This window comes from Crocodylus siamensis, chromosome 15 (genome assembly GCF_052110815.1).
Source record: "Crocodylus siamensis isolate JL-2025a chromosome 15, ASM5211081v1, whole genome shotgun sequence".
Classification (NCBI taxonomy): Eukaryota; Metazoa; Chordata; order Crocodylia; family Crocodylidae; genus Crocodylus; species Crocodylus siamensis.
Genome location: NC_143409.1, coordinates 43,058,102 through 43,079,902, shown reverse-complemented (window position 1 = coordinate 43,079,902; position 21,801 = coordinate 43,058,102). Strand labels below are relative to the sequence as shown.

The window sequence follows — 21,801 nt, the reverse complement described above, 5'->3', positions numbered from 1 at the left end:
TTGCTCTTCTTTGGAACTGTAAGATGGGCAGCCCAAATTGGTCCTTAACTGTATCTCTTTTAACTTGAACACAGAGATGGCTAAGTTGCTACTGAAGCAGTTGTTCTGCAGAAATTGCACCTCTTTATGACTGAGCTGTTCTGTGCCTACTTTGGCTTATTTGCATAAAAATGCTTCAGATCAGATAAATCGTTTCTATACAAAAGCAGTTGGAATTAATCTAGAGTTGAATGGCAGGAGGAAAGGGAGCATCTGTGATAAAGATGCAGCTTTCAGCAGACATACAGACTTGAATGCAGTGGTTTTCAACCTTTTTTCATTTGCGGATCCTAAAAAAATTTTGAATAGAAGTGCAGACCCCTTTGAATTGTAAGTGTGGGTATTTGCATACTTTTGATTGATCATAGTCATCTGTGGCAGACCCCTTAGAGACAGTCTGTGGACCCCCCAGCGGTCTGCAGACCATAGGTTGAAAACCATTGCCTTAATGCATTTGAAGAAGATGAAGAGCCAAATTTCTAGGTTTGTGCCACATTCATGGAAACCTTTGTGGCCTCATATCAGGTCAGGGTGTTTGGCTGTGCCATTAGGATGGTTATTATGGTTTGGTACCCTGACACAGGACATTGGCCTGAGGCTCAGATTCTGTGACTGGTGCCACCCAGGAGGTATAATAATGGCACTGCAGTCACTAAATAAAGGATTTATATTTATAAATAAAGAAATGGACCATGCCTGTGCAGTGGATGGGAACCAGAGAGCAGAGTTATGTACTGGAGTTCCACGGGGCCACACTTCACCCAGCTGTCTGTCTGGTGTGTTTTGCTACCTTTTCCATGGGTTTTTCTTAGTGCTCTAGGCCCAAAATAACATGGGATCGGGTCATCTGGCATTTCCATCATCCAGGAGCTAAAGTAAACAAGGGAAGGAGAAAGGGGCTTGTCACTGGTCTCACTCCATTGAGTTGAAACAAGATGCCAGTTTGTCACTTGCAGTGAAGTGTTGCTCTGTCCATCTGTCCTTTCATCTCTGTCTATGACTGTGAGGGAGTGGGGTCTAGGAGCGGCTGTGAACTCCCTAGCGCCCCCTACCGTCACTTAAGGTGGACTCAGCACCCTCGGATTCTCGCCCGCCACATCTTTGATGATAAATAGGTTTAGATGGAAGGCTGCCTTCATCCCCCTGGTGAATGGTGTGAGTGTTCCTACCTCAACTCCATATGGGGTACCTCTGTGCCCCCTGCCTTAAGGGCTATGCATGCCTCCTACTTCCCCTTTAGCACGCCCCAGGCCTCGCAGCTGTTCCCTGGGTGTTGTTTGGTCCCCTGTCCTCTGGCACGCCAGGCTTGTCACCCACCTGGTGCCCCCGGGCCTGGCCCGTAGCCGCCGCCCTGTTACGCTCTGGGGCCTACGCCGTGCTCTCCACGCGCGGCCGCTGCCCCACTCTGGGGCCTACACCGCGCTCTCCACGCTTGGGGCTCAGGTGGCCGCAGCCGTGCCTGGCCCTTTGACCCTTTTCTGGGTTGTTTGCCCCACTGGGCAAAATACCGCCCTTCCAGGCTGGGGTCCGAAACCCCACACCTCTCCGGCGCAAACAGTAGTGCCCCCCTGGCACCGCTCACTGTACCACTACTTGGCACCCGGGACCCCCAGGTTATTGGGGAACTCCCATGAGGCCTCCTCTCACCCCTGCAGCCTCACCCGGTCCTCCGGTGTAACTATAACTGAAACCCGAACCACCTGGCTACAACATAAGCAACACAGAGCTTCCCCGCTCATAATGCAAACTCCAAGCCCCTCTAAGGCTTCTGACCCTACCTCTCTTCAGGGTGTTCTCATCCCTAGCATCATCACAGCCAGTCAGCAAGGCAAGGCTGCAACCATCAGCTCAGGCCGCTCAGCTCAGCCACAGAGGTCTTGCTCCTGCTGCCAGAAGAGAACTGCTGGTCAGGCTCAGGCCTGGGCTGTTTATAAAGGCCTGGCCCTGCCCGCTTCTGGCCACCTGACCTGCCTGGTCTCCCTGGCAACCGGCACCTGAGCTGCCCTGGTGATTGGCAGCTCTGTCAATCTCAATCCCCGTCATGGGGCACCTACGTGACCCCGTGACAATGACATGTAAAATGCCTTGTACTCAAGGCTCTGATTCTGCAAAGGGATTATGGCCATTATGAACCTTGCGCATCTAAGAGCCAGCGTTTATGGGCCGTTCTTAGGATTCATAGATAGATTCATAGAGTCAGAAGGGACCACGAAAGATCATCGTGTCCGACCCCCTGCCCCAGGCAGGAAAGAGGACCAAGGTCAGCCAGGCGCCTATCTAGCCTCCTCTTGAAGACCTCCAAGTTAGGTGATAGCACCACCTCTCTCGGCAGCCCGTTCCAGATTCTGGCTACCCTTATTGTTAAAAATTTCTTCCTAATGTCTAACCTGAATCTACTCTCCTCTAGTTTGTAGCCATTATTCCTAGTTACTCCTAGGGGTGTCCTGGTAAATAGTGCATCTCCATTGCGGCCTTAGAGCAGATCATCTTGATAACTCTCTTACACTCGCTCATTGACTTCTTAGGTCTCCTCCAGAAGCAGATTTGTCAATAGAGAGCTAGCTGTCAGGGAAAGCTGAGTTCTCATCTGAGCTGCATCAAAGCTAGCAAACTGACATCTGATTCCTAATCCAATCTTTAGGGAAGTTTAGGAGCTGTTGAGTTTGATGGCCAAACTAGGTCCCATGTCAAAGGAATGATTCAGGTCTCACCATTCACTGACCCTTCTACTGGTTGCTTCCCATCAGAGCCTTCCAACACCCCAGAGCTAAGAGTTGGCATTTTCTAAGGGGGGTCTTGAGTCTAAAGAAATGGAGAACCACTGATGTAGAGTGTTCCTGCAGGCTGCTTTGCCCATGCCTGGTGCTGCACCAACCCTTTGCAACCCCTGATATAGAAAGCCCAAGCTTTGAAAAAGGAAGGAGGGAAAGCTTGGGCTTTTGGTAGTCAGGGGTTGCAAAGGGCTGGTGCAGGACCAGTCCCAGAGACTGGAAAGTCCCACATGCTGCAGGGGAAGTGAAAGAAACCCCATGGAAGATAATTATAGCATAACTCATCCTAGGGGGAAGTTTTGTCCTAGCTTTGGGCCAGCAGGGGCTTGGGACCCTCATCCTTCTCTCTCTCTCTGTGCATAAAAGACGCCCTGTTAGATGGACTGGATCTGAAAGCCCTCATGCTTTAAGACATAAAGCAACCTTTGTTGGCCCAAAGCTAAAAAGAAAGTTCCTCCTGGGACGAGTTATACTATGATTATCTTCTATAGGGTTTCTTTTCCTTCCTCTGCAGTATCTAGGACTTTCCAGTCTCTGGGACCAGTGCTGCACCACCCCTTTGCGACCCCTGACTAGAAGAAGCCCAAGCTTTCCCTCCTCCCTCTCTGGGCCATTGCGTAAGAACCAGTACTAGCCTTAGTGCTGAACCTCATTATTGTCCTGTGCTGAACTGGCCCTTGCTAACCATTTATTTGGGTGCCAGTAGCTACGTGTTGAAGGCACCCGTGAATTTTGGCAGAAGCCTGGCAAGGAATTGGCAAACATTTGATGCCCTGAAAGGGAATTATTAATTAAACATTAAACTACACTCGCTGTGAGTCTCCTGAAGGCCTTATTAGGTGGTTGCTAGAGACAGCTCATTTACTGCTGAAACCTTAACTAGTTAGACTGTAAGCTTTCCAGGATAGAGACTGTTGCCTAGTGGATCTATGCAGCACCTAGCACAGTGGGGCTCTGATCTCAGCTGGGGCCTTCAGGATGCCGTTGGAAAAGCCCTGCATAATTCATTGCCTGGGCTTGCTATACATAGCCATCCATAGAGCTGCTGGAAGCTCTCCCATGGGTGCCGCTTGCTTTACGCTGTCCCAGCCAACACATGGAAATGCTCAAGACCTGCTGAATAAAGAGGCTGTAGATGTGGTTTCGGGGGGGCTGGTATGAAAGGTGAATGCTGCTTTTCACAGGAGCCCAGCGGCCAATCTTTGCTCTGTCTGTTCATTGCCTCCTGGCATGTACTGGCTCTGATTACACAGGAAATCAAACTAAGGCTGGAAAGCATATTGGGGGCCCAAGCTTGGTCCCATGAAAGTAAGTGGACATTTAGCTATTGCTATTTAAGGGGCAGAACTGGGCCCTTTGAAAGACCCCAGAGCTACAGCTGAGACTTTCCAGTGAGGAAGTAACTAGATCCAGGAAACTCGTTATGGAGAAGAGCATCTAGTAGGACATGGTCCATCCTAATGGAGGGAGTTATGAGGGCAGCTGAGTTTAATTCACAACAAAACAAACTATCTGCTCGAGTTTCTGTGCTCTCTTACACATGTGCTGTTTTACGCTTGCAGCATTGTCCCAAGCTTTAAATAAGGGTTGGAGAGGGTCCTGCCAGGAACCTTTCCTCTTGGGCTACAGCAAGCCAGCTAGGCTCATATCAGGCCTCTTTCCCCAACTTTCTCCTGATGCACATCTGGCCTTGCCTTCCTTCTGCCCTTGTATTCCAGCTCTGTGCAGGGCCTTGCTCATTGTGACAAAGAATTGTGCTAAACTGAACCTGGCAACTGCACCTGAAGTCTTCCCTCCAGCGAACTGAGGCCCACCCAACTTGCTGCGCATGTGACCCAAGCTGAAGTTGCGAGTTGGCTTTGGATTTTCCTTATGCAAAGCAGCTTGGAGGTAAAGGGGGTGGGGGTGTAAGGGAATCTCAGCAGAGGAAGCAGATGCTGTGGCATAGCCCTTCCTTCACTCTGTTGGTGGGTTGTGTGGGAAGGATGTGGTGGCAGTCAAGGAAATGTCTCATTAATGGGGAGAGACCTAATGGCTTCCAAGAGCTCCAGACATCCTGTGCACAGGGGAGGTAAGAGGGAAAACCTGGTTGCAGCCTTTAGCTGGCTGCAGTGGCAGCCACCCCATAGATCTTACCTTATGCGTTATGGGTTTGCCTGTGTTTCCTCTCCTGCTGAAAGCCTGTGGGATGAAGCTTTTACCCACTGTAGCCATACAGGGCAGTGGGACTGGCTCCATTCCTGGATTCAGCTGAAAGCAGAAATGCAGTGTTTGTAGCAAGGGCCAAGGGCAAGGGCAAGACCGTGGCATCTTTTCTCCCCAGCATAAGGCCCGGGGCATGTTTCTGCCATCTTAGATGTCAGTCATGGATATTCTGTATTCTGCCAACACGTGGAACTAACTCCATCTGTAGTGTACTGTACTGCTGCCCCAGTCAGGCCCAGCAGGAGAACGGCCTCGGGGAACCCTTGGCAGTCCCCTGGATTACTGTGGGTGGATATGCACACGAAGCAGCTGTGTTTGGTCACTGTGACTCACAGCTGTGTCTTGGTGGATTTTACTGTGTACTTTTGTGGATGGACAGCTTAACAATTGGGCAATGTATGAAGCTCTGCTGAAGTTATCCAGCAGAGTCCCATCAGCTACCTTCTCCTATATAGTGATATGGTGTCTCTTAGCTGTCTGTCTAGCTCTGGGGACTCCAGACCCTCCTGATTTTCGTTTGTGTGTCCCCTTTCCAAGTTGCTGCATTTGCTCACTGAAGCGTACACGCATACCCATAGCCATGGAAGTGCCCACAGACCTGTACGAGGGACTCTGAAGCATGTACCCGTTGCTTTCCAGAAAGGGTGCACAACTTCTCCAATACCCAGATGTCCTGGGGAAGAAATGGAAGGCAGGGCAGATGTAGGGGGAGTATTGGGCTTGGCAGAGAGTGGGAAAGGTAGGGAAGCCTCCCTTGTGCACTGCAGTCTGTGTCTTCAGCCTGCAGGGCCAAGGCAGGCCAATGTCATGCACAGGGGTCATTACTCAAACATCCCCTTCACTGCTCCTCATTCCTTCACTGCAGCTGTGGCAGGCGGAAACCAGAAAGGATGGGTAGTAAGATTTTTTTATAGAGCAGAGAGCAGGTTTCTGCCCCTACCTTCCTAGGTCAGGGCTGCAGCATAAGCACTCGGAATGGAAGCAGAAAAGACTAGAAACAACTCCATACAGGAACAGTGAGGGTTTGAAAACCCCGTTATTCCCTTCAGCCCCTGTAGCTCCCAGGACTTGGAGCAAGTGGTCAGATCAGGAGCTCTGTCCACCCACCCTGTTTGCATCACAGATCCCCAAGAGTAATCCACCGTGCTCCCAGGAACACCTCCTGCTTCCCAGAGTGAGGCCTTTCTTCTGCTCATTCGCTCAGCAGGGCTCCTTTTGTTGGCACCTAGAGTCATCTAATGCAGGGGCTCTGCTTCTGTGGTTGGCCAAGGTGCTGGGGCTGGTCCATGACGAATGAAGGAAGCATTACCCTAGACTTGTCTCTTGTATGGGACACCTGAAAGGGATGTGGCTGTTCCTCTGCTGCCAGGAGCTACAGTGACGAAGGTGCATTTGGAACAATACCACTTTACCCAAGCTGTGACCCAAAAACAGCTCCCGTTGCTGCCAAGGTGGAACCATGAAGTACATCCAACAGCAATAAGATCTCTGAGGTATTGTGGGAAGCTTCCAGTCTGCCTGGCGATCCTTCTGGAGCTGGGAAGTTTGTGGATAGAGCCTCCAGCTCTGGGTTGCCCTTTTCCATGAAGTAGTCTGTGCCAGCAGGAGAATGGGCTAGGATCTGTGACCCCCAGCCTCAGTGTCCAGGTTCCCCCAGAGCCTGAGTGCTCTCTTCCCATCACTTGCCCTCAGGGAGCTTGGTCAGTCTCTCAAGAGACAATGTTGGTACTGGCAGTGAACAGAGCTTTTGTCTGAGAGGCCACTGCAACAGCAGGTTGCATGCAACAAGATGCTGTGGGACCATAGGAAAAGGAAGAGCGGGGAAGTGAATGTGTAGCTGGCCTGGTTGAAACCCTTGGGTCCTGGTAGCTGTTTTGCTTCCAAAGTTAGAGTTGGAACTAACAGGCAATATGAGATTTTTGCACATTTTGAAGGCATGCAGGAGTGGAGGGCGAGGGCTTTGATATGTCAAGTGGGATCAGGCTGTTCAGTGAGAACAACTGTCTGGTTGCCTGCTCTTTATTGCTCTGCCTTGCAGAGATGATAGATGTAGCCCTCCACCACTATGTCTGTCCCAACCATTTTATGTTGGGCAACTGATCCTTCCACAGTGGATTCAGGGAAGCCTGCATATTTTAGGGAGAGGTCAAATCTCATGGAGTTGGAAGAACTGAGAGATGGTCCCTCTGTTGCATCAGTTAGAGCCAGACAGAGGATCTGCAGAGAGGTTGCCTTCTGCTCCACAATTAAAGTTTGTTCCTTAACTTTTCTCATTCAGGCATACCTGTTTTTATTGAACCTGGGGGTCACTACAGCAGCTTGGCATTTAGATGCAGAGGACAAGGCAGGAGAGAGACTATCTGGCTTCTCTATATGTTCTACATCATCTGGTACACTGATTGTACTGTGTGTATGTGGGTGTTCTGGGCTATCACAGCTCAGGTGTGTGGGGAGACCATGCAGTCCACCTGTCCATAGCATGTATGTTGGATCTCCAGCCAAACCCCTTCATTGAGACCATGCAGTCCACCTGTCCATAGCACGTGTATTGGATCTCCAGCCAAACCCCTCCAGCCCTCACTTCTGTGAGCACCAAAAATCCAGCCAAAAGATTAGCAGCAAGGAAAACAGGTTGCAAATCCACTGGAAAGCTGGGCTGTCCTGCGTGCCTTGCCCCTGTCTATGGATGCTTTCTGCTTTCCATGGGTGCCACCAGCTTCCCAGGCTGAGAGCTGTGGTTCAGGGAAGACACTAATTTTCCTCAATTATTCCGTCTGCTTTTTTTGCACTCTCTATAATTTCCTCCCCACCCTGACATGGCACCAAAATCCCTGCTGATCTAATGAAACCCAACCAAAATGTCCAGCTGCTCGAGGAGTTGGGAACATCACCTCCTCATTCCAGATGGGGGATGGCAGAAGATACCACCAGGCTATGGCAATGGGACAGACTAGTTGGTTTGCTGGCGTTGTGGAGTTGGGTTGCCTAGGCTTGGGAGAAGAGGGCTAACGGCATTGGGATTTTGGAAGGGCATATGGTCAGGAAATGGAGATACAGGCCTTCGGTAGCAGTTCGATTCCAGGGTCTGTGACCAGCAGCCTCAGTAGGGGGTCAGATCCCACTATCATATGTGGCTTCTTCAGCCACTGCAGCCTTGGCTTGTCAGCATGAGGACTGCCTCTCAGAGCCCATCTCAGTGAGTTTCCCTCACTGTCCCTCTGCCTCATATGTGACTTTCTTTAGGGCTCTCTGTAACCATGCTGCCTTGGCACATCCATGCAAGCCTCTCAGATGGTCTCAGCATCTCCCTATAACATGCGTCCATCTTTTAATGCAAACTGCCACTGATATCTGGGGCCCCCTTGGCAGCCCTGACAAAACTGGTGCTTGTGGGTGGGCTGAGTTTCTCTACATCCATTGGCTTCTGCTAGGTTTGGCCCAACAAAAAGAAGAAAGCACCATTGGCCTTACAAAGCTTTTAAGGCCTTGACTCTTCTTTGCTTCCCCTGTGGACCAACCTGGCATCACTTCTCTCTCTCTCTTGCCTCCTTTTTCTCTTCTATTGCTCCCATCATCGTGGCAACCTGGTCCTGCACTCACAAGATGAACCTGAGAGATGGGCCTAGTTCTGGGTATATCTAAACCTCCTTGGCCTCACCAACCCTGAGGTTCAAAGATCTTGAGTCAGGCCCTCTAAAATTCATGGCATTAACTTAAAAATCTTGAGATGTTTTTGAATAATATTTTGGTGTGTTTTTTATTTGCTTTTTTGGCTTTTGAGCCTTTAGGGGACACTTTCCCTGCTTCGCTTTTCAACAAGAAGGCTAGAATTTGGCTTGGGGGGATGGGGGAGAATGAGTAAGCTGTGATTTTGATGTGTTCACTTGACTGCCAGAGTCATGCAAGCCACGAATATCAAAAAAATGATGAGAGCTGGCAAATACTGTTTCCTGGAGGAGAGAAATGAGATTTTAGTAGCAGGGTCCTGCCTCTGCTTGGGAGAGGCTGGGAAAAGCTGTACCCAGAGTGAAACAATGGAGAAGGAATGAGGGGAGGAGAGAAATATCTAACAAGAGAAGACATTCATGGCTTGGAAATCATGCCGAAGACCCCCCACCCACACCACCATATGCCAGCCAAGCCCATAGGGGTTTTTCAGCCCCCAGAGTCTGCTCTGATGTCAGCTGAAGTCCATAGGAATCTTTCTCTTTTCTTTGGCTTAGGATGAACCTGAAGCTGGGCAGTCCTGGCATGTGGGAGAGAAGCCAGTGTAACTAAGGCAGGCTGTTCATTGTCAAATAACTATCTGAAGAAGGACATGCAAGCTACTGCTGGAAGAAGGGTTATAGTAGCACCAGAGGCCTCCCTGAGATCAGGGTCCCTGGATATGGAGCTAATGAGAAACAGACCTTGGCTCAAAGAACTGGCAGCCTAAATAGGCAAGCCAACAGAAGGATTATTACATCCTTTTTATCCCTGAGAGAGGGAGTGGCTTTTTCAAGGCCAAATAGGGTAGAGCAAAGCTCTGATCTAGTGTGGAAAGGTGGGATCCTGAGCTGTGTAGATCTAATGTCAGGTCAGGTGTAGTAGATAATAAGTGACAGTGTACAGGACTACATGGACCTCTGGGCTCATCCCATGTGGCAGGTCTGCCTAGTCTGCATCCTGCATGATGCTCTGTTTCTGAGGAGTCCTGGCAGAGCCTGCTGAGTTACTGTGCAGTTTATGCTGATTTTTTCTGTGCATGTTTCTTTTCAGCTCAGAGGAGCTGCTGTGAGAGGGGAGATTCCTTTTCCCAGAAGGCCTCGCCTTCTTTCACTGATGGTTTTTGCTGAAGCAATGATGCCGTGCCTGTGGCTTATACCAGGACTGCTGGTATTCGGTTTGGCAGGTAAGTGGGACTGGGCGGAGAGGGCATGAGACGTGTAGGTTGAGAAGTGCATCCCGCATAGGCTGTTTCTGGGCCAGACCCTATCCCAGTGTCATCCATGGAGCCATTAACTTGCTTGACATTAGCGCTGACAAGACATTGCAGTGTAGACCTGACCCCAGGGGTAGAAGGAGATGCTCTGTGCTAGCAAACAGTGGCTGGAACCTGAGGCAGCTGCGGAGAGAGGTGATATTATTACCTCTGGGGAAGCGTTCGCCCCTGTTCCTTGCTCCACTCTTGCACATGGTGTAGCTCAGGTCCCTCTTTCCCTCAAGGTGCAGGGTGAGGTAAGGCAGTGGCCCAGTCATGGCAAGCCCCTCAGGATGTCTTAGCATTGCTGAGTACACTGATGGCCTCCATGCTTGTACTCATGCAGCTGTGTCCTGACTGGCTCTTGAGCAGGAGCATTGCCAGATGAGAGCTCTCTCCTTTGGTGTCTCCACACTTGGGCAGCCCTGGCTGGCCCATCAGGAGGCCCTGTAAGGTCACACGATCCCTCTTGCTGCCCGTGCCCAATCCTGTGGGGCAGGAAGACCCAACTGAATTCAAACGACTTCACTTCACGTGCCTCCAGCCCCCTCAAGTTGCTTCCTGATGGTGCCCCGGTGATGCTGTGGGAAGAGACTCTGCGCTGTGTGGATGAGGCTCTGGGCTGTCTGACACTCGCCTGTCACGAGTCACTCGCCTTTGTGCTGCTTTGGGGCTGCTCACAGCAGGAGGACAAAGCAGAGCCAAATCCATGATGCTACAGCTGTGCTCAAACACTCAGTGGGAGGTGGGACAGTAGAGACGGCCGCAGATCGGGGATGAATTGCAGGTCAGGGATGAATCGCAGTGGCAGTTCAGAAAGGACCCTAGGGCTAGAATAGAAGGGGCAGCTAAATGGCACTGCACCACGTAGAGGAAATCCTATTCTGATGCATTCACACAGTCTAGCTGGTTTGGTGTTTCTGTGTTTAAAGGCCAGGGCAGATGCAGGTAGGAGACGTAGGCAGGTATCACCGTAGTTCCTTGACATGGCATTTCCACACTAAAGTCAAACCTCTGGTGCCATCTAGCGCCCAAGGAGTTGCACAGAGCTTCCTGACCCTGTCGTGCATGTTGCTGACCCTTGCAAGATCTCAAGTGGCTGCTTGAGGTAGTACCTGTTAGGGTCTGAAGACAAGGACAGGGGCAGCTGCAGTGTGGCAGGAGGCCAGAGCGGTGACACCTCTCTCTCCATTTCTGGAAGCAGGAACATTTTCAGATTGCTTCCAGGTTCCTTGAAACAGTTGAAGCACCACTGAATCCTGCCTCATCAGTGAGGAGTGCTGATCTAGAGCAGGGGTGTGGGTTGTAGCCGTGTTGGTCTAAGGACACAGGCAGACAAGGTGCTTTGGGTGAATCTGATATCTTTTATTAGACCAACTTAAATAACTGGAAAACAATTTTTAAGCAAGCTTTCGGGTTCAAAAACCCTTCGTCAGGCTGAGGAAGTTTCAGCAGTTGGGTGTGCTCTTCCTGGGTGGGATGAAAAGTAAAGAAGCCAGAGGCTGGGCTGGTCTGCATACAAGACAGGCAGTCAGTGAAGATGTAGACGGAGGAGTCGATGAGTGAGAGACAGGCTGGGTGTGGGGGAGAGAAGGAGGGTGAACAGTGGAGAAGTACCTGGGGAGTCAGATGTCAGGAAGATGTCATAAATCCAATGTCTATATTTAGTCTATGATTTTTAGTATCCAGGAGGTTGATGAAGTGGAGTTCATAGGCTCATCTCTGGGAAGTGTTTTGTAGGTTTCCTTTGAGGATCAGGACTGAGAGATTGGAGAGAGAGTGGTTTTCTTGTGAGAAATGGGCCTCCACAGGTAATTGGAGCAAACTTTTTATAACGAAAAAAGACTTGCTCCATCTCTCCTGCCTTTTCCTTTTCTCTTGCCTCCATTTTCCCCTCTGCCTTGCTGTGTCTGCTCTGCAAGTCTTTTCCTGCATCTGCAGTCCCCAAGCAATTAGTTATTCCATTATTTCTTCCCCTTTCACAATATTTCCTACCCCCCTCATTTTTTCCCTTATGAAAACTTCTTTTCCAGATATTTCTTGTGTCGTCCTTTGATACCCATCTCTCCGTATTTGCTGTCTGTCCTTGTTTAACACAGGTGGGCTCTTGGAAAAGCTGCCTGCTGCTGACAGATCTCTTTCTCTCTCTTTTCAGTGATTTGCAGGGAACCATAGAAAGGCAGTTAGGAGGATTGCAAAGACAGAAATGTTGCACCTGTGGTGTTCATTGGAGTAGATTGGTGCCTTATTCACAGCCTACCAGATGATAAACTGGCAGAAAATTACAAAATAGGATTCAGCAAAGAGCCATTAGAACTAGAGTTAAAATGATTCCTTCCTGCAAATGTGCACCAAGGGCTGTAGTGTCTTATTTGAGTGAGATCTTGAGACTGCAAAGGGAACTGTGGACATATAGGAAGAACCTGTTGGTTCTGAAGGGGATGCAATAGGGTTGAAGAGAAAGGTGGATTTCCTGTTGGAATCAAGTGACTGAAACAGGTCAGAGCCCAGAGGTCAGGACAGAGGCAATGCAGCCTTACAGGGAAAAATCAAGGCTTGAGGATATCCTGCAAAGGTGCCCAAATGCAACTAGCAGCTGTGGTACTGTTCTGGGTCCAGTGACCTGTTTTTTTTACTCTTGCCTTTACCCTGCTGGGGCACTTTGGGCAAGTCACTTTTCCTTAGCATGCCTCTCTTTTTCCTCCTGCTTCCCATGTCTGTGTGATCTGTGTAGTCCATAAGCTATTTGGAGCAGAGATCCTCTCTTGCTAATTGCCTGTACTGTGCCTACTACAGGAGAGAGTTTAGTGGAGGGCAATGAAAATGATGAGAGGGCTGGGGCACATACATGACTTATGAGGAGAGGCTGAGGGAACTGGGCTTATTTAGTCTAGAGAAGAGAAGACTGAGGTGGGATTTGATATCAGTCGTTAAGTACCTGAAGGGTGATTTCAAAGAGGATGAAGCTAAACTGTTCTTAGTGGTGGCAGATGGCAGAACAAGGAACAATGATCTCAAGTTGCAGCAAGAGTAGTGTAGGTTGGATATTGGAAAAAACTTTCTCACTAAGAGGATGGGGAAGCACTGGAGGAGGTTTCCCAGAGAGGTGGTAAAATCTCCATCCTTGGAGGTTTTTAAGGCCCAGCTCAGCAAAGCCCAGGCTGGGATGATCTAGTTGGGGTTGGTCCTTCTTTGAGCAGGGGGTTGGACTAGATGTGACCTCTTGAGCTCTCTTCCTACCATCATTTTCTGTGATTCTGCCATTCTACCATGCCACGAGACTGGTTCTCCATGGAACCTCTGGGCATTGCTGGAATGTGAACAGTAGCCTCCAGGGCTGAGATTTCTCTTGTTGCTTCAGTGATAAGTTTCAGTCTTTGCTGTGTATCAGTGCAGCATCAGCTACAATTTGCTCACAATGCTGATCTGCTTTCAGAAGAAATTGAGAGAGCAAAGTAAAAACCATGCAGACTGCCTCTTTCCCTTCCTATTACAGCCACAGGTATGAAAGCAGACCCTTGCCTTGCTTGCAGCCCCACTCCTGCGAATGGCAGAGCTGTAGCAGATGAGACTCCATCCTTCGTGTTTCTAGTAGAGGGGGATTGTTTACTGTTGATGCTTGCAGGATTGCAGAGCTGACATGGGTTGAGTTACAGGATTATCACCAAGGCAAAAGTTGCAGCATAAATATACCGTCCCAATACAGAGGTGAGCGGAGCAGAGGGTTATCTTAAGGTCTAGATGGCTGTGATTCCCCTATGACAGCTCCATCTGCAGGTCTGTCATTGGAAGAGGGTGCAGCTACTGCTCTCAGACAGCTGAGGGCAGCAGTGCCACAGGATTGGGACACAGCACCCATCTTCCACCCCTCCTGAGAACAGTCTCCTGGCCCAGGAAGGCTGTCAGATCACCTGTATCCTGCCCTGACCTTAGGTTGAATGGCTGCAGGGTGTTGTGTGCATTGTGTTCAGAAAGGACTTTCTTTGTGGTGGGATGGGTGTGAAAGCACTCAAAGATAAGCAGGCATGGGCTGGGTTGGTGCTTGGATAAGAGAAGTCTAAGGGAAGTGGCATGCTGAAAGAGAGCATCCGTGTGCATCAGCAAGGGGTGCTTTTCCTCAGGAATCACCGCTGATGTGACCCCCATTGCTAGGGGTTCTGCTTTATTATTGGCAGCACTGTCTTTCAGATGAGCGTTCTCCTGCTGACCATGAGTGATCATTAGACTTCAGAAGAGCTCTAGAGTCCAGGTCAGATTCAGGTAGATACTATGCATCCTGTCCTCCCTGCCCTATCAGTGCGGTTCAGGGGAGTTCTTCACCTTCTACCATGAACTGTTGGGTTGCTGTGGGCTTCCAAGCAGCTGCCATGTTCATCCTCAGAGCTGGCTGCATTTTGATGGTAGCATATTATATCCATCACAATCCTGAAAGACCCCCGCAGAGCTACCACTGATTTCAGGGCAAGCCCCATGAGCAGAGAGAGCACCATGTAATGCCAGGCCAGGGAAAGACAGAGGCAAGGAGAAAGTTAGAGCCCACTAGTGATGGTGCAAACATTGGCAGAGAGGGAAATGGACAGGAACCCCAGTGCTGTGGACCTGGGGGTAAATCCCTACCTCCCCAGAGGCATCCTCCATCTTCTTCCCAAGGATTTCTTGGCACCCATTCAAGGGGAAGGGGAAGCTGAGATGAGGTGACCTCTTGTTCGCTGGGGCCTTCTGCTCTAAGGCCCCTGGTTTGCACAGTGTTGTGTAGCTTTGGGCCTGTCTCACTGCTATGCCTGTTTGTGTGCTTTCTGACCCCAGGTGCTATAGAAATCCAGGTCCCTGATGACCCTGTGGTTGCCCTCTTTGGCCGAGATGCCACCCTCTGCTGTTCCTTCTCTCCCGATGCCAACTTCAGCCTGGACAAGCTCAGTCTCATCTGGCAGTTGACTGACACCAAGCGCCTGGTGCACAGCTTCTCCGGCGGGCAGGATCAGCTGGCCGACCAGGGTGGAGGCTATGTCAACCGCACGGCCCTCTTCTACGACCAGCTGCCCCAGGGCAATGTCTCACTGCTGCTGCGGAGGGTGCAGATCTCTGACGAGGGCAGTTTCACCTGCTTTGTCAGAGTCCAGGACTACAGCAGCGCAGCAGTGATGCTGCAGGTGGCTGGTGAGAGATGGAGAGGGGCTTCCACTGTAAAGATTGCTAGGTCAGGGTGCTGCAGCACCCCCCCCCAAACACACACACACGCACATGCACACGCACACGCGCCTTGGGAGATCTGTATTGACCTGGAGCTTCATGCAGTCTCCAGTGCTCTTACAGAATCTTTTTCTCTCACTCCCTGCTCCTCCATCATTTCTCTATCCTATTCCCTCCCCTAGTTGTCTTCTCACAGGCAACCCCTCTCTCCCCTTCATCACAGGCCTAGGGATCTTTCCTCAGATCCCTGACTGTCTTGCTCCTTGCGAAAGATGAGCTGGATCTGGGTGTCGGAGGGGTGGGTAGAGAAGGTGGGAACAAGGGTTTGTCTGCAAATCTAGAACTGAGCATTTGGGATGGAGCTAGAGCTCCAGCACTCCAAGCTCCAGGAAGGCTCAGGAATGGAGTTTATTTCCCACTGGAGAATATCCTGACTTCAAACGGCTCTGAGGATTGCCTCAGTGAACTGTACTGAGGTCTTGGGGCCAACCCCCAGAAACATTGCTCCTGGAGGTGACAGGATGGCTCATGCTACTGATACCTCCCAGCAGATATGTACATGAAACCATCTCACCTAGACCAAGCAAAAAGCAGGGTGAGAAGCCATCCTCCTTGGCTGGCCCTGGCCTTTCCTGTGCTATGTGCTGCCCCTGGAAACCTTGGTTCTAGGGGTAAGAAACTCTGCTCTGTGTGGCTGTGTTCCTGCCCACCTGTTGGGGGAAATGGCACCATGTGTGTGCACTGGGATTGGGGACTGGGCCTAGAAGATAGGCCAAACCCCATGTGGAGGGTTCAGGGCAACTGTGTCTTTGTGGGAAGTCTCTGAACTCAGGCTGCATCGCGCAGAACTTTGCCTGTCAGGCTCTTAAGCTGTGTGGGGACCTGCACCTCTGCTCCTGCACTCAACTCGATGGTCCACCTTACTCCTAGGAATTGACATGCCTATGGCTTCCCAGCAGAGAGCATTATGGGAAAAATATCTCTGAATGCTTTTGCTTTGCTCTGCCACTGTCTTCCAAAGGTGTGAGGAGGGGTGCAGGTGTGTGCCTCAGTGGTGTGGTGATGGCTTATGGGGGTAAAAGCCTTGGGGAAGGAAGAGGGAATGACCTCCTTGATAGCAGTCTGATCATGCCAGCTGGGTCACTTCCAGTGCATCATACCAGCTCACTTCCCTCCCTTTCAGCTTCGTACTCCAAACCCAATTTGAATCTGGAGCCCAACAAGAACCTGAAGCCAGGGGACCTGGTGACAGTGACTTGCCTCACCTTCCGTGGCTACCCAGAGGCTATTGTCCTCTGGCAGGATGGCCAAGGCAACAACTTCACGGAGAACGTCACCACCTCCCAGGTGGCCAATGAGGAAGGCCTCTTCGATGTGCAAAGTGTCTTGCGGGTGGTGCTAGAGCCCACCAGCACATACTCCTGCCTGGTGAGGAACCCTGTGCTGCAGGAAGAGACCCAGGCCTCCGTCACTATCACAGGTTAGTTGGTGAGGGTGGGGCTGGCGGGAGCTTGTGGCATTAGGACAGAGATGGGCTTATCTGAAACCCAGTGGCCCCATGCATGGGGGCTTCTCGAACTCAGCTCCTCAGGCTGTAGCTTGGCACCAAGGCCAAAGACCAGTGGATGGACCCCTGGAAAATAAGGCTGGAACTAATCCTTAATCCCAGCTATCAGTTTGGCCAGGGGCATGGAGCTTGCTTGAGCAAGCCTGAGCCTCCTCCTGGCTGTCCAGACCTAAGTCTTGCTGCATAAATCAGGGTCTTGCCGTCCCCTCTAAGTCCCTAGTGTGCTGCTGTATGTGTGGAAAGGAAGGGGAACACATAAACAATCCTTCCCCCAACTGGATGTCTGTTTCCATAGAGGGGCAGCTTCTGTGCTGTGTGAGAGGGCTGGAAGGATGGGGCAGAGGTAGCTTTGTGTCATCTGCTGCAGGGCCCAGGCAACTTCCAGTGGAGCTCAGAGCAGCTCGAAGCACAGGTGTGACCACAAATCCCTGCGCCCAGCTCCATCCTGGCCTGCCAATAAGCACTAGAGTCTGAGAGAATGAGCAGTGTCAGACTGCTCTGAAATGGAGGGAGTACTCCCCTTATGCCCCTGCACATTGCTGGAGTTGGCATATAGGAGACCAGTTGTCATGAGGACAAAATCTGTTCCAGGTGCGTCTCTGCTCAGCGTGCAGTCCTGCTGTCTGCTTGCATGGGGGCCCCTAGTAAGATGCTCAGATGCTGTTGGATGTGGGGTACATGGCTCTATAGGTGGTGTTCTCAGAGAGGCAGCATGGAGCCAGTGTCCCAGCCTGGCACTGCGGGGCGCTGTGTTGTCAGAGAAACAAAATTGAGCTGCAACTGAAATGTAAATCAAGGACCTGACAGCTTGAGAGCATTAAAGATACCACAGTACTTTTTAAAAAAAAATAATGCCCCAGCGTCCTATCTAGCCTGCAGCTGAGATAGTTGTATTCCACCAGCCTAAATCACCTAAGTTTAACAGAGCAGGATTTTTCTTTTCATTTCCTTTCACACACTGTTCGGTACCTGTGAGCTTTTCAGGGTTTGGTATGTTCCACCCCAGAAGTAGCTGCAGGGATGTCTGTCTGTCTGTCTGTCTGTGTCTCTCTCTCTCTCTCTGTGTCTCTCTGTCTTTCTCTCTCTCTGTCTCTCTGTCTTTCTGTTCCAACTTGGACCCATTCAGGATAGACTACGTAAATGTAAGATGACTTTTAAGCTCAGCTAGCACCATAATAATTATGTTAATTTTTGTTAATGGAGTCCTGCTATTCCTAAGCAATGAGTATCCCTGTAATTATGGCAATATTTCCAGCAAGGATACTGCCATTTTGCACTGCTGCTCCTGCCTTGGTGAAGTTTATGGTGAGCGCTCTGCTCATTATATGGGTCTTTTGCAGCTAATATGCTGTTAATTAAGGTCTCAGCAGGCTAACAGTGGCACCAGAGGATTGTTGATGACTCCCTCACAGTTCAGGGCTGGTCCTTTGACTTGGTGACAGCCCTGTTTGTAGAAGAGTTGAGAGAGAGGGAGCTGTGAAAACAGATCATAAATATAAACAGGCCCAGTTTATTAAACACTGTTTATCGTACAGGCGGTTCTGCGCTGTGAGAGCATCTTTCAGCTTAGCCACTTCCCTCTGACACTGTCTTGCTCTGATGGCCCGATAAATAAGAGTTTAGCAGCATTTATCACAGTCAGGGAACGCAAATAGGGCTTACTCAAGGAGACTGGCAGTGCAACATTAGGAGCAGAGAGAGACAGTGGCACTGAGCCTTGCTGATGAGGCAGCCCTGGCTGGTAGGAGTGAAGCAGGCTCCAGGGCTGGGGATCCTGGGCCCTGCATGGGGTGTGATGATGTTTTTTACCAAACCTGTGGCAGAGGTGAAGGTGCCTTAGCCCTCCTCTCCCAAAGCGGAGGCTGTTTAGGGTGGGGCTCATCCTGCTCAGGTTGTGGGTTCAATTCCTATAGGGGCCTCCTGCATCTTGGGTAGGTTGCCCCAGTAGAGATCGAACCTGGCACCTTTCAGTCTTAAAACCTGAGCCTCAGCTGCTTGACTTGAAAGGTCCAGTTCTGTCATAGGGATGCCCACCTCCAGTTGTGGCCCATCCGGGGGGGCAGAATGTGCCAGGGAGTAGGTAGGTTATGCCTGTGCTCCACCCATTTCACCCAGTTGGGCAAGAATGAATGGTGATGGCAGGAACTATAGCAGTCAAGGGTACATGGAGCAAAGGCCTTTACTGCAGTGCTGGTGAGCTCCAGGGGAGCAGCCACAGTCCATAAAGCTGAGCCCCAACAAACATGGTTAATAGGGGACCAGCCGTGCAGGGAAAATTAGAGCAGTACAGGGGGACACACAGGACTCCTCGTTGTGATGGGCAGTACCTCCTCATTGTGTGTCAGAGCAGTACCTAATCCAAAATTGCCTTCTCCTGAAGCCTTGTAAGGCAATCATCATTCCAGGAAAATCATTATTCCTGCCCCGCTGATGCCATCTGCACTGTGCGACTCGGTCCCTTTCCCACCGTTGGACTCCGTCCGCATCTTCCCGTCCCCCTGTTGAAATTCACCCAACCCTGCTGTCCTGTGTTAAACCCTCCTGCATTTCCACTGCCCCCACCCAAAAGACACGGTCTGCCAAACTCTGTGTTGCTGGGCAACTTGAACCTGGACCCAAGCTTGGGCCAGGCATGGTGATATGTTCAGTGTGTGCCAGCCTGGAGCAATAGATCAGTATGTGGACAGGCACTGGGCTGCACTTCTGGCCACTGCAGTCCTGGAAGCAAGGCCAGGGAAAGCCAAGCACCTTGCACGCCAGCTCTGGGACTGCCACATAAGACATTCCTGTGGCTGCGTTCTCTCTTCCTCTTCCTGCTTTCCTGCTCATGTCTTGGGCACCACTCATGGTCTTCTGTTTGCTGTAGGTGCATGGTCTTGCTTCACCTTCTTTTAGCACTGAGGCGATGCAAAGTGAGGAGATTGGAGGGAACCTGTTCCGGGCATCTGGGATATGTGGGGATAGTCATTCAGTATCCGCTTGTTTGAACTACCCCAGTTGCTCTGTTCAGGAGAATCCTGGAAACATCTTCCTAACTGTGGCCCCTTGAAAGCCAGCCCCATTGCATACATTGGGACCCAGATTTGGTCCAAGGCAGTTCCAATTCCCAGGCTAAACTTTTCAGAGAAGTTTGACTGCTCAATAAAAAGCTTTATGAGGTTCTTCTTGATCATGCAGGTGCCTAGCTCACAGCCTGGTTATAAATGGCTTCCAGTTGTCCTTGCTAGCTCAGCTTTATTGATGCCTTGGAGCTCTTTATAACCTTGTACACTTACTGGTAACATTAATTAGTGCTTAATTATCCTTGGTACAGTGGTTGCTCAGTTGTGAAGGAGGGTCCCCGATGGAGCATAAACCTTTTGGCTGGATGCACAGTGCTTTTTCCAGAAAGCCTAAGTACTGCTGTATGCATGCTACTTGGAGGCTGGAGGACCAGTGCTGCTTCAGGAAAGGCTAGTGCTTACACAGTGCGAGCCAGATTTCCCAGGTAACTGTTTTCTGGGAGAAAAATATACCACAGAACATTCCAAATGGATCGGTTTAATGTTGGGAACGTTGTAGGTAGCGGACTAGGGGGACACCAAAATCATAAGGGAAAGCAAATGTCCTCCTTGGTTCTTCAGAAATGTCCGATTGAAGCTTTTAGTCAAGCCTGGTTGTCTCCTAGAGTATGCTCAGCTCATATCCTGGATCCTCTCTCCTGATAAAGCAAGTCCCATGTCTTCAGAGAAAAGTAATTAATTGCCCTGAAGAAAGAGCTCAGCTAGTGTCTTGCAATGGTATGAAGAGCAGTGGGCAGTGTGTCAGAGCAGGGATTGGCAACCCCCAGCACGTGTGCCAGAGCCTGGCATGTGGGTCCTTTCTGCTCAGCACACCACAGCTGGCCTGGGCTCTGGGGCAGCTGCTGCCAGCCATGGAGCCCTTGCTGTGAGCAGCCTGAGCTCTGCTCTGGCCAGCTGTGACAGGCAGCTGGGAGGTTGCAAAGTGGCATGTATACCAGCCACTTTGTCATGTGCTCAGGGGATGTTATGGTGCCTGTGGTGAATCCAGCACTCTCTTATTCCAGAGCAGGCTAAAAACAGGACCAGTCAATTGGGACTGTCTAGCATTTCATAGCTCACAGTCCTCCCTCTGCATCACAGGCATGTTGGATGAGTATTTTATCTAGCAGCTCAGGCATTGCACACATTTTTCTTTCTCCTCACTCCTAGCCAAGTTGCATTTCACCATATAAGTAATTGCTGGACAAATGAATATTTAAATACAAATGGCTCATTTGCTACACTTCTGTTTCCTGGGAAGAGGTAGGTGCGTGCATGCACATGTGCATGTGTCAGGGAGGGGAGCTTGGTTAATTGAGATCCTCTGTAGCAGCAGGGTTTCCTGTGGTCAGAAGATGTATCCAATGCAGTCCACTCTCTTGTCTCCAGCAGTGACCAGTGCCACTTCTTGTGTGCAACTACCTGATTAAGGCAAAGAAGCTCCTCCCTGATTCCAGCTGGCGATTGGCTGGTGTCCCGATGCCTGAAGATTGATGGGCTTTGTCATTTTTCTCCCAGCTTGTGTAATCACTGATGCTCTTGCACTCCTGTTCCTAAGAGGAAATCTGAGTCCCTTTTGATCACAGTCACTTACAGGCGTCAAGGATATAAAAGGAAAAGACAAAAGCGGGAAGAAAGGCATCTTATTATTAATTTACTTGCCTTGCATCTCTCAGGCTGCGTCTTCTGTTATTTAAAGCAGACACACGGAGTCGCAGTTATTATTCAGGAGCAGCTCAAAAGCTTCCATTTGTGTAGTGCCTCTCCCCATTGCAGGACATCAGCTGGGTTTGAACCTTTTGTACAGAATGCCTAGGATGTTACCACCTGGGCTTTAAGAGTCCTGCTGTTATCTAGTAGTTGTGGTAGTAGGCTCTTTAGCATGTGTAGGGGACAGCTCCTAGAGGGAGCAGCACACTGGCAGCAGAGTAGCTACAGTACCTGTGCCATTTCTGTACAGTAAAAGTAATTTAACCTGCTTTTTCTCTCCCTCCTGAAGGTCTCTGTGCCCTAATCCATGTGAACATA

At 50.3% G+C, this 21,801-nt stretch overlaps 1 protein-coding gene across 7 annotated transcripts in view; it reads left to right on the top strand.

The window, feature by feature from the left end:
* The window catches only part of CD276 (CD276 molecule), a 59,283-nt gene that overhangs the window by 15,589 nt on the left and 21,893 nt on the right, over window positions 1–21,801 (top strand). For 5 of the 7 annotated variants that reach the window (XM_090029971.1, XM_090029965.1, XM_090029964.1 and 2 more), the window contains 3 exons: window positions 9,774–9,906; window positions 14,782–15,132; window positions 16,349–16,645. In XM_090029971.1, the coding sequence (XP_089886097.1) occupies window positions 9,837–9,906; window positions 14,782–15,132; window positions 16,349–16,645 (718 nt within the window). In that variant the 5' untranslated portion in view covers window positions 9,774–9,836. Of the gene's footprint in view, window positions 1–4,579; window positions 4,701–9,773; window positions 9,907–14,781; window positions 15,133–16,348; window positions 16,646–21,801 lie in introns of those variants that run through there. The other 2 variants (XM_090029966.1, XM_090029970.1) reach the window with 2 other exon arrangements.